The 15,696-nt window shown below is 42.2% G+C and overlaps 1 protein-coding gene across 1 annotated transcript; it reads right to left on the bottom strand.

Annotated features, from left to right (window-relative positions):
- Positions 1–4,137: 4,137 nt before the first annotated feature.
- Positions 4,138–15,282, bottom strand: CUNH12orf42 (chromosome unknown C12orf42 homolog). The gene is made up of 3 exons (XM_013004057.1): positions 15,267–15,282; positions 12,634–13,014; positions 4,138–4,577 (listed from the first exon to the last, which is right to left on the bottom strand). The coding sequence occupies exons 1-3, from the start codon at positions 15,280–15,282 to the stop codon at positions 4,138–4,140; spliced, it is 837 nt and encodes a 278-aa protein (XP_012859511.1).
- Between the last annotated feature and the right edge of the window lie 414 nt (positions 15,283–15,696).

Below are 15,696 nucleotides of genomic sequence, written 5' to 3'. Positions count from 1 at the left end.
GCAGAGGCTACCTAGCATATCAAAACAAAAACACTCACTGCTGTTGAGTAGATTCCAACTCATGGCAACCCTAGGAGTCAGATAGAACTGCCTCATCTCTGTTCTGCAGAGCTACTGGTGGGTCTGAAGCTCAATCCACAGCCCACTGTGGCCCAGAGGCTCTCATCTAGTACACAGTGATGTTTAATAGATTGATCAAATGAATGTATGAACTAAGTCTTACACAGGATTGATCTTGTCCAAAAAGTTTTGTGTCCTTGTTAGCCTCTAGCATCCAGCCCAATGCCTGGCACACACTGAACCCTGAAGAAAGACTCTTCAATAGGGTTGCTATGAGTCAGAATTGACTCAATGTCACTGAAGTTGAATTGTACTTCTCAGATCTCCCACAATGATTATGTTGGGTGGTCAGCACCTGGTAAGCATTTCATGATTGGTGTCAGGACTACTGACTTACAAAAACCGATTCGTTCCCACGGGCGATAGAAAAGAGTAGACTGGGACAGGGAAGTGGAGGAAGACATGGGGGGAAATTGGTTGTGGCTAACATTGGTGCTGGAACTATATTGACAGACTTTGGGCAGTGCCAGAGCAATGACAAATACCTTGAATATTCTGGAGTTTGGGGAGTTTTTTTTAACCTGTAATTCTTTCCCTGATAAAACCCTTTTCTGGGTCCTTACGTGACTTAGAATCCTTCGCCTCATATTTGTAGTTACAAACACAGTGCCTAATTCCTCACGTCTGGATAGTTTGGAAGTCTTTTCTGGAGAGTTGAGCTTAAAGATCATATTTGGGTGTAGAAACTGACAGTCAGCACTTTTCCTGCACATGAACTAGTTTGTTCATTAGACAGTTTTTAAACTGTTACATTTTCTTTGTTGCTTAGAGTATAATGCTTGTAAGCATGGGTCCTGGAGGCATTAATTTGTCTCTCCTATCATTCTGTGGGTTAACTTTGTTGTGTGGTGGTACAGTGGTTACAAGTTGGGTTGCTAACAGCAAGGTCAGCATTTCAAAACCACCAGCAGCTCCTTAGGAAATAGGTGAGACTTTCTACTCACATAAAGAGTTACAGTCTTGGAAACCACAGGGACAATTATACCTTGTCCTATACAGTCACTATGAGTTGACCGTGACTCAATTGGCTCTTGGGTGCATTCCAACATCATGCAATGCTATTACTTATCTCATAGCACTGGGATGAACAGTAAGAACATGATATATTAAACTGACGCAGAGAGGAGGAACATTATCAGTACAGTCCCAGAAATAGTGGTCAAAGTCAGTAAGTCAGCTAAATCTATAAGCCATGAAGTCGGTTATAAGAACAGAATCTAGCATTGCTTTAAGTTACAGTCGATAGTGTAAGACAAGAAAGCCTATTTACATAGGGCTCTTACTTTCAAAATAATTTTATTTTATACGAAATTTGATCCCCAACAATCTTGTGGAGTTAAAACAACTATAAGAGTGAAGAGAGTTTTAAAAAATGTAGCCAAATGGTAGAAGTGACACTAAGTTTGGTCACACTTAGAGAAAACCATTCTTGGAGTTACAGGCTCAGATTAGCTCTCTGGTTCACTCTGCCTATTGTTCCCCCTATTAACTTCTCATCCCACCCCTGAGTCTGATGTGGTCAATTCCAATAATCTTGAAAGCACTGCCATCTTTAGTAAATCTCAAAACAATCTTCAGAACTGACTCAGTGGTAGCGAGTGTTCGGTTGGTTTTGTGGCTCTAGTGACTTATTTGTGAACACTATGAAATGTATACTTTAAAATATTATTTACTAGATATTATCTTAAATATTTCATTTCTTCCATGTAGCTATTTTTTAATTCACCAATATATATTTTCCAATACAACATCTAAAACACATTTCTTCCATGGAGTGGCATATTATATTCTTTAGAAGGCACTTATAGTATCTGATAACAAATATATCCTAAGTCAAATCACATGCCCAGAAGAAGAAAAAAAAACTGTAATGCAGAACCTATGTAACAATTATTTTATACCATAGAATGTCACTCTGTTTCTCCATGCCAGTACTATACATGAATACACAATGCTTACTTCCTAAAGCAACCCATCCCCGATGACTTTACTTTGTGCTGTTTTCAGATTTGGTGCCATTGGAAAAGATCTGTGTACATCCACAGGAGTACATTTGCATCTACGTTCTGGTCCACAGGTAGGCCATGGATTCCCCTGGCCCACAAGGGTCAGAGTCAGCTGCCCCTCCTCTATCACTGTCTAAACGTGGTCTGGACTAGATCGACTCATTTCCCAGCGACGCTGGGATTGCACCTTGCAAAGAAATCCTTCCTTTGAATCCCACCAGTCTCCACAGATCCTTGTTCACTTCGAATGGAATTTTGAGTTTATTTCTCAGGACCACAGTACTGTAAGGTATTGGTACCTGTTATTGTAAAAATATAAATATTATATATAAAATATATATAAAACCATAGTAACCCTACATGAGAGAGTAGAACTGTTGCCTGGGGTTTCCCAGGCTGTACATCTTTACAGGAACAGACAATCTCATCTCTCCCATGGAAGAGATGGTTCAAACAACTACCCTTGTGATGAGCAGCCCCATGCGCAATCCTCCATATCACCAGGACTTGCTCTTTCTTGTTCTTTCTCGAGTTTGTCCACATGCTACTTCTTCTCTAACCAAAGGCAGGAAGTTGTCACGTGAACCCAGATGAGCAATGAATATTAGCCATAAGAACTACCATTCAACCACAGTCTCTTATAACAAAGCCATAAAATAAGTGTAATCAGCATGTAATTCACTTCCACTCCCATGGAGTTGATTCTGCCTTACAGCTACCCTATCAGCGAGGATTTTGGCTGCTGTAACGAGTGGCAGTCTCTGCAACCCACGGGGCAGTTCTGCACCGTCCGAATGGCCATTAGGAGTCGGATTGACGTGATGGCAGTGAATTTGGTTTTTTCTTTGGATGGGCACAGCAGCACCACCCTACAGAATTTCTGAGACTGAGCCTCTTTACAGAAGCAGATGAATTCAAGCAGTCAGTCTTTCTGTTAGCAGGTTATGTGTCACCAGGAATCCTCAAATACATGTGTAGGATAAAATTATATTAATCTTGAACCAGGAACATTTAGCAATAGCATCATTTAAAGTACGTTGCGCAGAGAATGCTATGATTCAGAGAAACCAGTTGTGAAAGAACGATACAGATTGGTCATCGGTCAACGGTTATTGGATATCATATTTCATTTCTGTTGGGGGAAACCCTGGACATCTCCATATGTTAGACTCTGCAGTGGGGAAATAAGAGGCTTTTGAATGCAATACTGCAGACGATGCATGGCCACGCTGATCTGTGGTTTTCTCTGCAGCTATGTTTCGATGACAAAACAAGACCCATCAAACCATCTGATGAAGCTGGCCTCTTCATTGCATCCCCTTGAAATGCTGCTGTGTAAACTGTCTCTGCCAGAACATCCCTGAGATGGCCAGATTAATCAGAAGTTCCCCACACTGTTCTAGCATTTTCTTTCCTGAATCGGAAAATTCATGATCTCTTTGACAGGAAACTCAGTTCTAAGTGTTGCAGGGCCCCCGGCTGGGATCACGGCTCAGGTTTCTGACATGAACACCTTAATATAGCCTGAAGAATTCCCTTAAGCACCCAGGAGTCCTCTGATTTCATGTGAACGATTACATTACCAACATCCAATTAGATTTCCCAAACCTCTGTGTGGAAATTCTAAAGGCCCTTAGAAAACATCCTTAAACTAAAGCCCCAGTTGGCAAGTGAAACCGTTTACCTGCAAAAGCAAAACAAAGAGGCGTTCTTCCACCCCCAGGCAGCACCATGCTTAGTGGCACGCGATGCACCCCATCCCTATTGTCAGGCCCGGATTCTTTATAACACTGGGACACACCTCGAACAAAAATACCATGAGAAATGCTTCCACAGGGACACTTTTGGCTGCGATAGAGACTTTTGACATTATTTATTAGGTTCAAAAATGCCCCACAAAAGCCTGACAATGGTCCTGTGGAAACCCGTGCATCTGAGGCCCTGCCTGTTGTTCCGGGCAGGCATTGATTGGAGGATGGGCGGCCCTCGCAGAACAATCCCCTCGCAGCGGTCAGTGCAAGGGAGCATTCACCCTGGGCCAAGGAGGGGTCTGTGAACAAGCCTTATGGTAACGCCCGGGTGGGCGGGCGGGGGGAGCGGAGGAAACCTTTCTTAACCTCTCCGAGGAGACGTGTGTGCCAGCGGGGACGGGCTGAAGAATGGACGCGCCTGTCACGCCGCCCTGGAGGGGGGTGTCCGCCCTGGGTCCCCTTTTCCCTGGGAGACGGGGATGCTTGGGGAGCATCTCTGGTGCCGTGGTAACTGCACCTCCGTGGCTCTGGGTACCGGCCTGGCTCGGGAGCCCTTTGGCCAGAGCGCCTCCCCAGATGGCCGTCCTCTGCTTCGGCCGTGGCTCCCAGGAGCTCCCCAAGGCGCTGGGCATCCGCAGCACCAGGGCTTCCAGGTCCTCTCTGCGGAGGCTGGAGGCTGTGAAGGGCCTTCGTGTGCGCGCTGGAAGAAAGAAGCAGAGGGGAGGCGCTGACGAGGAGGGCCCCATCGGCCCTCTGGGGACTGAAATCTCTGTGGCTGCAGGGTCCTGGTGACCCAGGGTTGAGCTCTGAGCCCCCAAGGTCAGCAGTTTGAGACCCACCAGCCTCTCCGAGGGAGAGATGAGGCTTTCGACTCCTGTAAAGATCTGTTGTCGTGGTCTTGGAAACCCACAGGGGCAGCCCTGCTGTGTTCTCTGGGATAGAATCACAACCCGGTGGCAGGGAGTTTGTTTTGTTTTGTTTTTGGAGTCCGTGAGACTGGACGTCAAAGAGCACGTTGGCAACGTGCTGAAAGACGAAGGCCTCTTGTCATTGTCCTCGCCAAGCCAGCTCTCACTTTTCTACCAGAAAACCAGAAAGGCTAGAGCGATTCATTTCCATCCAGTTGAAAAATCCCTCCTCCCCTGAACGTATTTTACCAAACCCGCACAAGATTCGAGAGAAATGAAAGTAACTAACATGGGCCGTCATCGTCTCGATTGGAAAACAGTTTAGGGTTAATAACTTACAAGGGGGCTTCTGATTATGTGAAAACAAACAGATCTGCTGCCCTTTTAGACCAATGATATAAGAAGAAATGACTTCATGGATTATTGGAAACCAGCTGGAAATCGAAACAAAGAATTAACCTACGGTTTGGTCTACAAAACACACACACAGCAGTAATAATATGTTTGTCTAATTTTTCTTTGCGAAACTAACTCATGCTTTGAAAACTCTTTTATTGTGAACTGGGCGAAGGTTTGCAAAGCAGGTCGGTTTTCCCCTCAATAATTCATGCACATTTGTTCAACCCCATTTGTGACAATCCCCTTCATATAGGGTCCTTTACCCCACTTCCTGCCTGTGTTTCCGGTTTCTGGGTCTTCTTTCCTAACCCTTCTGAACTTTCTTCTTAGATAAATGCTACCCTTTGGATCTCAAATGGTTGATAGCTCTAAACAGTGCATCCCTCCCTCACGTTACTCTTCTCTTTGTCTATCGTTTGGCTGAAAATTGAGCCCGGGGTGAGTTCAGTTCCAGGCCTGGCCCTGGACTAAGGAGTCAAGACCGAGGAATATAATTTGTGGGAGTTCCATGAGTCTCTACCACCCAGTCAGCCTGATCTTTAAATTTTTTAAATGACGTTTTCAGTTTTGTTCTACATTTTTCTCCCACTTCATTCAAGACCTTCATAAATGTGAGTCTTTTCAGAACAAAATCAACTTGGGTTTTAATGCAATGTAAGAGACGTTGTCATCTTTTTGTTGTTGTTGTTGTTTAACAGCAAGACAGCCCGAGACTATAAAATGTAGGGTGGCACAAACAGCTAAGCACCTGACTAGGAATCAACAGTTGGAAGTTCGAACACATCCAGAGGGACCTTGGAAAATGGGTCTGGCAATCCACTTCAGAAAGGCCACAACCTTGACAGCACCGTGGGCCACTTCCGCTCTGCACACACAGAGTCTGCACGGACCGGCTGGCAACTGACAAACCCGACGACGACGGGGATGAGGGAGCTTCAAAAAGTCCATGGAAAATGGAATTAAAAACGCGGAATTTTCCATAAACTTTTTGAAGCTCTTCGTAGATGAAGCCCTGGATGATGCAAAGGTGAAGCCCCTGCTGCGCGTCAAAAGGACAATGGTTGGAGCCTACCCGCGGTCCCAGAGACACCCAGACCCGGTGATCTACTCTCATTAAGGCTTCAGTCGACTCTGTGCTGAGAGTCAGAATGCGCTTGGTGACACACAACATTTTTAACCGAAAAACTCTGTCCACTGACCTACTCTGTTAAGGTCTAATTTCTTAGCAATTCACACAGTTTCAAATGCATTCTCTCACTTTCTCTAGAGGGTCCTGAATAACATATTTAGATATTTAGAAAATGGAAATAACCCACAGGAACACTCGCAAATTCAAAAATTATGTAACAATTCAGATCCACCATACTTTCCTAACAGTGTCTCTCTTTAAGTAATTTCATTAAGTTCAATTCACACCGTTCTATCTCAAATCTCTAAGGGGTATCTTGTACTACACACACACTACACACTCCCAAGTCGATCAGTGCAAGAGTGCTAGTGAAGCTGCTTTCTCCAGTGTCAGGATCCTTTCCTGAATATTCAGATAGAAATGCATAGTAGTAGTTCCAGGTAAATAAGAGCTTTTTGAGAGACAGCGTACTTTTTAGTGGAAATGAGGTGCCTGTTAGTCATTTGTAGGTTCAGATCCTCAGCCTTGGCAGATGACCTAGCCACTATTATTAATATTCGTGAGTACATGAAGATTCTCCCAGAGAAAGTGTATCTGAAATTTGGAACAACAGAATTTGCTTCAAATGCACTTAGCCCTGTCTTGAAGCAAAGAACAGGAATTTCTTCACTGAATGCAATTCAGTAATACACATGGATTGGGGGTCAGGTTATCAAATTCAAAACTTGGTACCTCACCTGGCCCAAGCTTCTTTGTATGGGAATAAAAAATATGGGGATTGTATTACCTACTGTATAGGGCTGTTAGTGGGATTAAGTTTGCTCCTTCACTAGTTTATCCATTGTTACTATTTATTGAGTGCTTCCTTGTTTCCAAAGCTCGCTCTGTCCAGTGCACTGTTCTTAAGTTATCCTTACTTCTAACCATTCCTTCTATTACCGATGTGATTTTAAAACACCTCATCACCATTTAGTTTATCTTTTGATATGAATTCAACCCTACTTGTCTCGCAGTTGGATGTACAATGATAGCTTGCATGTTGCTATAATGCTGAAAGATAGGCCAACACATTTTCAAATATCAGTAGGGTCACCTATGGTAAATAGTTTTCAGGAGAACTTACAGACTAGCACAAAGGTATAGGCGGTCCACTTTTGAGGGATTAATTGCTGAAAACTAAGGAATGGAAGTAGAACGTTGTCTGATATAATGCCCAAAGAGGAGTCCCTCAGGTGAAAAGGTTCTAATAATCCGAGCGGGGAAGACCTACCTTCCAAAGTAAAATTAATCTTCATGATGTGTGCATGGAGCAAAGCTTTGGAGGCCTTCGTTTGTTGATGCGGCATGACTCAAAATAAAAACAAACGTCTGCAAATATCCATTAATGGCATGGAGAAACTACCAAGTATGAATCTAGGAAAATTTGGAGTCATGGAAAAAATTAAATAGAACACATAACGATCAGTATCCTGGCATTCAGGAGAAGATGTGGATTAGTATTGGCAGTTTTGGATCAGACAGTCATAGTTTACTGTACTTGGAGTGATAAATTCAAGAGGAATGTCATTATATTCAAGGTTATCTTGAAACGATGCTGTATGTGATCGGATAATATCTATGTGCCTACAAGGAAAACCACTTAATGAAACTATTGTTTGAATGTGTACATGAATCACTACAGCCATGGATTTTAATAAATTCTACAAAATTCTTCAATCTGAAGTATATCAAACATACAACCAAGAAGCATCACTAATTACTGATGATTGAAATGCAAAAGCTGGGAACAAAAAGGAACATTGATTGGAAAATATGGGCATTAGAAACAAAGAAAAATATGAGAAATATGGGTTTTGGAAACAAAGAAAAATATGGGTGATGGAAACAAAACTGGAGATCAAATAATAGAATTTTACATGACAAACTACGTCCTCACTGCAAATTTTTTAATAAACTCACCACCTGGAATACACGGGGATCAAATTGACAGCTGTTTAAAGAGAGGTGGAAAAGTTCAAAATAATCAGCTTAAAAAAAGTCAGGGAGGCAATTGTGGAACAGACCATGAATGGCTCATATGCAAGTTCAAGTTGAAACTGAAGAAAATTAAAACAAGTCCAACAAACAAACAGATAAAATACAACCAATCTCACTGCCACTGAGTTTGTCTATGGCCACTCATAGCACCCTTATACAACAGGGTAGAACTCCCCTGTGCATTTCCAAGATTATAACTCCTTATCGAGGTAGAAAGCCTCATCTTTCTCCCTCCAGGCAGGTGGTGAATTCAAATTGCTGACCTTGAAGATTACATCCCAATGTGTAACAACTACATCACCAGGATCCCTAAAACAAGTCCAGGAGAAGTAAGTAATGACCTTGAGTACTGTGGCAGTTACTTAATCTCCTGACAACTTGAGGAAAGGGGTGGAATCTAGCCTGTCAATCAAGGCATAGCCAATGAGGCATCTGTGTGGGCATGAACATCTCCTGGGGATTCTGGGAACTCCTGTCTTCCTCCCTGGAGGCAGGTTATATACTCTCCCTGCAGGACATTCCTGTTGACAGCCCATATGGTGTACTCTGATGGAGCCAGAGTCCTGAAGCTGGAGGAGCCATTTGGAGACCCATACCAGCACTGAGATGCTTCCACCACCACTGGATCACAAGACTTTCCACCCACTGGCCTGTGATCTTCCATTGCATGTGTTGCCTGAGTCTGAAGAGGAATTTATAGACTGATATTGGACATATGGGCTAATATTGAAATTACGGATTTGAGCTGAACTGGGCTAGGATTTTTTTTTTATTTTCCATTTCCTCTTTATATAAAGGCATTTCTTATACACATATGAGTGTCTATGAGTTTGTTTCCCTGGTCAGCCCAGACTAACACAAGTACATCCCACCTGAATTTAGAGAGCATCCAAGGCATAGATTTGACACACCAAACACTAATGACTAAAGACCAGATAAGTTGTGCAATGTCATCAAAAACATCCATTCTAAGACAAGAAAACAAGAAAGAGAAAATTCCAAAGTGGCTATCATAAGAGCTTGATTTTTAACACAGTCATTAAAGCCAATGGAACAAATAATGTAGTCAAAGAACTGAACATGAAACTTCAAAAGGCAGTCCAAGAAAATAAAGAAAAATACAAAGTGACATTTGCAAAGACTTAGAGTTAGAAAACTAAAAGAGAAGAACATGCTTAACATAAAGAACTGAAGAAAAAATGTAAGCCTCACTTGGAAATGCTAAAGGATTTTTTGAGCAAAATATTAAATGACATAGGAAGTATCTAAAGACAGTGGAAGGACTACACAGAATCAATCGCAGTATCAAAAATAATTGATCAATATTCAACCATATGACCAAGAACTAGGAGGCAGAAGACATTTATAGAGGTATAAATATATATAGGCATGCACATAATAAATATGTTAATATATATTAATAGGAATATAGGTCTTGGCACATACATTTAAACATTAACTACCAAGGTAATAGGCAGGCATTGGGTCTCTACTCAAGTACTCCTTCGATGCAAGAATACTTTGTTCTAATAACCTGGCATTCTGTGATGCTCACTTTAACTGCATAATCACTGAAGTCAAAATGGGTACATAAGCAAATGTGATGAAGAAAGCTGATGGTGCCCAGCTATTACAAGATATAGCATCTGGGGTCTTAAAGGCTTGAGATTAAACAAGTGGCCATGTAGTAGGAAAGCAACAAAGCCCACATGGAAGAAGCACACCAGCCTGTGTGATCATGAGGTGTCGAGGGGCTCAGGTATCAGGCATCGGAAGACCTAAAACAAACAAATATATTGATGCAAATGATGCAGGTCAGAGTGGAGACCCAAAGCCCATCTGTAGACAATTGGACATTCCCTCACAGAGGGGTCACAAGGAAGGAACGAACCAGCCAGGGTGCAGTAAAACACTAAAGAAACGCATATCATTCCTCTAGTTCTTTAATGCCACCCCCCCACGCCCAACTGCCATGACCCCTGTTCTACCTTACAAATCCAGGTAGAGCAGAGCATGTACACTGGTACAGGTAAAAACTCTCAACATATGGACTCTAGGATAAACCCCTCAGGAACAGTAATGGGAGTAGCAATACTATAAGGGGAGAGGGAAGGTTGTGGGACAAGGGGTAGAAACGGGTAATCGACTACAAAAATCCACATATTACACCCCCCAAGGGAGACAAACAATAGAAATGTGGGCAAAAGGAGACAGAAGATGGTGAAAGATATTAAAATACTAATCATTTACCAGGGGCCCACAAGGGTAAGAAGGTGGGGGGAAGGGGGGGAAAAAAGAGGAGCTGATACCAAGGGTTCAAGCAGAAAGAAATGTTTTCAAAATGATGATGGAAACATATGTACAAATGTGTTTGATAACAAATGATGTATGGATTATTATAAGAGTTGCAAGATCCCCCAATAAAATGATGTATTCATTAAAATGAATCCCTGAGGTATGCAGAGGGCACGGCCCTGTTTGCTGAAAGTGAAGTCCTTACTGATGCAGCTCAGAGACCTCAGCGGTCCGTGTGGATCACAGCTCCATGTAAAGCAAACCAACCCCCACGACTTAACCAGCAGCAACATCTTCATAAGCAGAGGCAAAAAACCTGAATTTGCCAAGAATTTCATTTTACTTGAATCCACAGTCAACATTCATGGAAGGTGTAGATAAGAAAGAAAAGGTGCCCAAGGCTTTTTTAAAAGCTGCCCACGGCTTTTTTAAAGTTACGAAGAGCAAAGATGTCCCTTAAAGACGAATGTACACCTAAGCCAAGCGATGGCATTTTCTATCATCTCATAGGCAAGTGAGAGCTGGATGGTGAATAAGGAAGAATGGAGAAGACTTGAGTATGGTGTTGGTGAAGAAGAGTAAAGGGTGCTACGGATAAGAGCCTGCAACACAGCGAAGCCAGGATAGATAAACCCCTCAGGGTCAACAAGGAGACTAGAGATACCAGAAGGATTAGGGGAGAGGGTGGGAAGAAAAGGGGGAATCGATCACAAGCACCAACATATAATCCCCTCCCAGGGGGACAAACAACAGAAAAGTGGGTGAGGGGCGATGGAGGATGATGTAAGCTATGAAAATAATAATCTATAACTTATTATAGATTATAATATATATTATATTTGTGAGGGTTTGTGAGGGAGGACGGGTGGAGGAGGGGAGGGCAGAAATAGGGAGCTGATATCAGGGGCTTAAGTGGGAAGACAATGCTTTGAAAATGATGATGGCAGTATATGTGCAAATGTGCTTGACACACTGGATGAATGTATGGATTGTGATAAGAGATGTAAGAGTCCCCAATAAGATTATAATAATAATAATAAAACAAAAAAAAAGAATAGTAAAGGGACTACTGACTTCCAAAAGAAGAAATAAAAATAAAGTGTATAACCAGAATGCTCCCTTGAAGGGAGGAGCATGTTACCAAAAGAAACCAGTCATTGGGAAACGACCTGATGCTTGATAAAGCAGTGGGGCAATGATAAGGGGGAAGGCCCTTAAAGAGATGACTGGCAGAATGGCTGCAAAACTGGGCTCAACCCTAACATTCACTGCGAGGATGGTGCAGGACTGGGCAGTTCTGTTGTACAGATGTAGCTATGCGTCTGGCTGGACTTGAGACCTCCTAATAGCAACATGAAACTAAGGTTTCTGGTTTGTAAAACAAGCAAAATGATACTATTTGCCTTTGAGTATACTTAAGAGTTCATCAAGTGATGTAAAATGCTCAGTCCAGTGTCTGACACAGCATGAGAACTCAATAAATGGGAATGGAAGTTATTATATATAATATATATATATATACATATCACAGCCCATCAAGTCGATAGATGAGGTTTCTAAGGGTGTAAATCTTGTAGGAGCAGAGAGCCACAACTTCCTCCCTCAGAGCGGCTGGTGGGTTTTAACAGCAGATTTTGCAGTTGGTAGCCCAGTGACTACCCAAGAACTCTACTGGGGCTCCTTATACATGTATATTGTAGTAACAATGTATCATTCTATATTATAACATGTATAATAGGATTTCATTATTACCCTCTATGATACCTGAGTCATTAAGCTTTGTTATCAACTCATACCTGTTCTCTACTTGCATCCAAAGTTAGGTAACAATTGGCTGTCAGTAAAGACTGATCCAGTTATCTTTGTACCTTCTGGAATAAGACCTGCCATTCAATCAGGAATTTTGCTGTTAGAATCACCATTAAAAAAAAAAAAGTGCCAGATTTCAGTGTAGAACTAGGAGCTGGGAACCACAAGGCGATACCTACCACGAAGAATAGAGTCTTTCTCTGAGTTGCTGGAGGACCGCTCTGGAAGTCGGGGATGTGTATGAATGTGCCTGCCTGCTGCCTCCAGGTACACAAGATCGGCCGAGTGTGGTCGAGTGGGCCTTTTCGCCATTTGACTTTCCATAAATGGGCTGCTCCAGGCCTGCTTGGGAGCTCTTTCGCCTCTCTCCTTCATTTTCGCCTTGATGTCTGAGCTCAGCGGGTCCTCACTGGTTTCACTGACCAGAGTGGAACTGGTTTCCACATCGTTCTCTTCTTCGGAAGGCGTTGTGACTATAGGCGAAGAGCTGGGGAATGCGTACCGACGAGTAGAAAGTAGAGTATTACATGCCAGTGGATTCTGAGTCCTTTCTGGAGATGCTGTAAAAAGTAAACAGGTTAGTTTGAAAGACGGCACTTTCATGGTAACTACTCAATTAATGGGAGGACAGATGGAATCAGGCCGTCTGTGAAGCTTGACTGTTTGTTTCGTGACCCCACCCTGAGCACACAGTGCGACAGAGACAGGAGGGGGGCTCTGGGTACCTGGATAGAGGACCAAAAGTAGAGGAAGGAGTGAAAGGGGAGATAAAAACTGAAAGTGTATCAGTGGAAGACAAGCTATGTTGTAGGCACTGTGTGAGGAGTAGACCCTTCATTTCTCTAGTCCTTATTATCTCCCTTTGAGAGATCAGAAAGCTAGTCTGAAGTTTAGGTCAAGTAATTTGTTCCAATGTCACAGAAATATTAGATCACAGTTGTAACTGGAATCCAAAACTATCGATCTTATTAAGCTGAAGTGGGTTCCTTGATCAAAACCACTGACGTTGACAGACAGCTCAATGTCAATGAGGACTATTCGTATCTACAATATTACCTCTTCAGCAGGAAATAAAAAGTAAGAGTCCCCAACCGTCAAAGATACTAGTGAGAAGAGTAGATGCCATGCGGCTTTTCCTGTCCCAATGATGGTGCTCTTGGGGAGACGAAGAGAAGAGGACCGTTTCAGAAGCTGGGTAAGAAGCAACATGTGTCTCTTAGTCATTGGCAATGGGTTGCATATAGGTACATGGGAAGAAACAAATAGATAAAGGAAAAGTTATCTTCTGGATTACAAAATTGGATAGATTTTAAAGGCGTGTGTGTGGGTGTGGGTGAGAGAGAGAGAGAGAACATTTAGGGCTTGAAATTATTAAGGTCTTTGGGAATTTTAAGGAGTACTATGAAGGGATGAAGCAATATAGTATTTATTTGTCTGTATCTTATCAAATTCAAATCTTTTTCCCATTCAATGACAATAGAAGTTTAATTAAAGTTCATTTCTAATATAAGCACTATGCTTAGTCATGTGAGTGCAAGGTCTGGCATTTGATGATGGAAGTTTGAATCATGATTCTAAAAATGGCTAGCTGTATCACTTGGGAAAAATTGCTTAGGCTTTCCTGGTCTTGGTATTTCATTAATAAAATATGGATAATAGTGCCTACTTCACTGGAGCATTTAGAGAAATAAATTAGGAAATGCATAAAGAGTACTTATGAGTACTATTGGCCACATGCTGTTGGTTCTGATTCATAGTGATCGCGTACAACAGTACGGAATACCACCCAATCATCATCATCCCTACAATGGTCCCTATGTTTGAGCCTATCACTGCAGCCACTGTCTCCATCCATCTTGCTGAGAGTCTTCCTCTTGCCCACTGCCCCTTCACTCTACTAAGCATGGTGTCCTCCTCCAGGGACTGGTCTCCTCAGTCACTGTCAATGAGTACATGTGGATCTACAGTGACCTCATATGACAAGCAGAGCTTCCCCTGTGGGTTTCTGAGACTGTAACCCTTCACAGGACTAGAAAGGCCCATCTTTATCCCATGGTGGTTTCAAACTGCTGACTGTGGTTAGTAGCCCAACCTGTAACTACTACCCCACCAGGGCTCTTTGGTCTCCTGACAACATGTCCAAAATATGTCACACAAAGTTTCTCCATTCTTACCTATAAGGAGATCCTGACTGTACTTCTTCCAAGAGAAATTTATTTGTTCTTTTGGCTATTCATGTTTCTTTCGGTATTCTTTGCCATCGCCATAATTCAAATGCATTGATACTCCTTGATCTTCCTTACCCAATGTCCAACTTTCAAATGCATATGAAGCTATTGAAAACACCATGACTTGAGTCTAGTGCACCTTAGTCCTCAAAGTAATAGCTCTGCTTTTCAATACTGTAAACAAACTTACCCAATGCAATGCATCATTTGATCTCTGGATTGTTGCTTCCATGAGCATTGATTGTGGATCCAAGCAAGATGAAATCCTGGACAACTTCAATCTATGAGGATTTTGGTTTTCTTACATTGAGTTTAACTCTATACTGAAGATTGCAATTCTTGATCTTCAATAACAAGAGCTTTAAGTCCTCCTCACTTTCAGCAAGCAAGGTGTGTCATCTGCATATCGAAGGTTGTTAATAAGCCTCCTCCAAACCCGATACCACATTTTTATTCATATAATCCAGATTCTCAGGTTACTTGCTCAGCATACAGATGGAATAATTATGATGAGAAGATATAGCTCTGATGCACACTCTTCCTGATTTTAAACCATGCAATATTCCCTTGTTCTGTTCACATACCTGCTTTTTGATCCATCTACAAGTTCTGCAAAAGCACAATTAAGTGTTCTGGAGTTCCCATTCTTCTCAAGAATACCCATAGTTTGTCATGATCCACAAGTAAACATTTTTTCTGGTATTCTCTACTATCAGCCAAGATCTCTCTGATATCAGCAATGGTATACCTTGTTCCATATCTTCTTCTGAGTCCAGCTTGAACTCATGGCAGCTCCATCAATGTACTGCTGCAAGCGCATGTGATGTTAATAATATTGCTCTATAATTTGAGCACTTTGCTGGGTGATGTTCGTTGGAATGGGCACAAATATGAATCTTCTAGTCAGTTGGCCAAGTAACTGCCTTCCAAATTTCCTGGCATAGATGAGTAAGTGCTTCCAGTGCTTGATCAACTGTTGAATCACTTTAATTGGTACTCTATCAATACCTTGGT

Source organism: Echinops telfairi, unplaced genomic scaffold (assembly GCF_000313985.2).
Source record: "Echinops telfairi isolate 266 unplaced genomic scaffold, ASM31398v2 ScPeMD7_2;HRSCAF=8, whole genome shotgun sequence".
Taxonomy (NCBI): Eukaryota; Metazoa; Chordata; class Mammalia; order Afrosoricida; family Tenrecidae; genus Echinops; species Echinops telfairi.
Note: the sequence above shows the minus strand (reverse complement) of the source record. Positions and strands in the feature narration are given on the sequence as shown.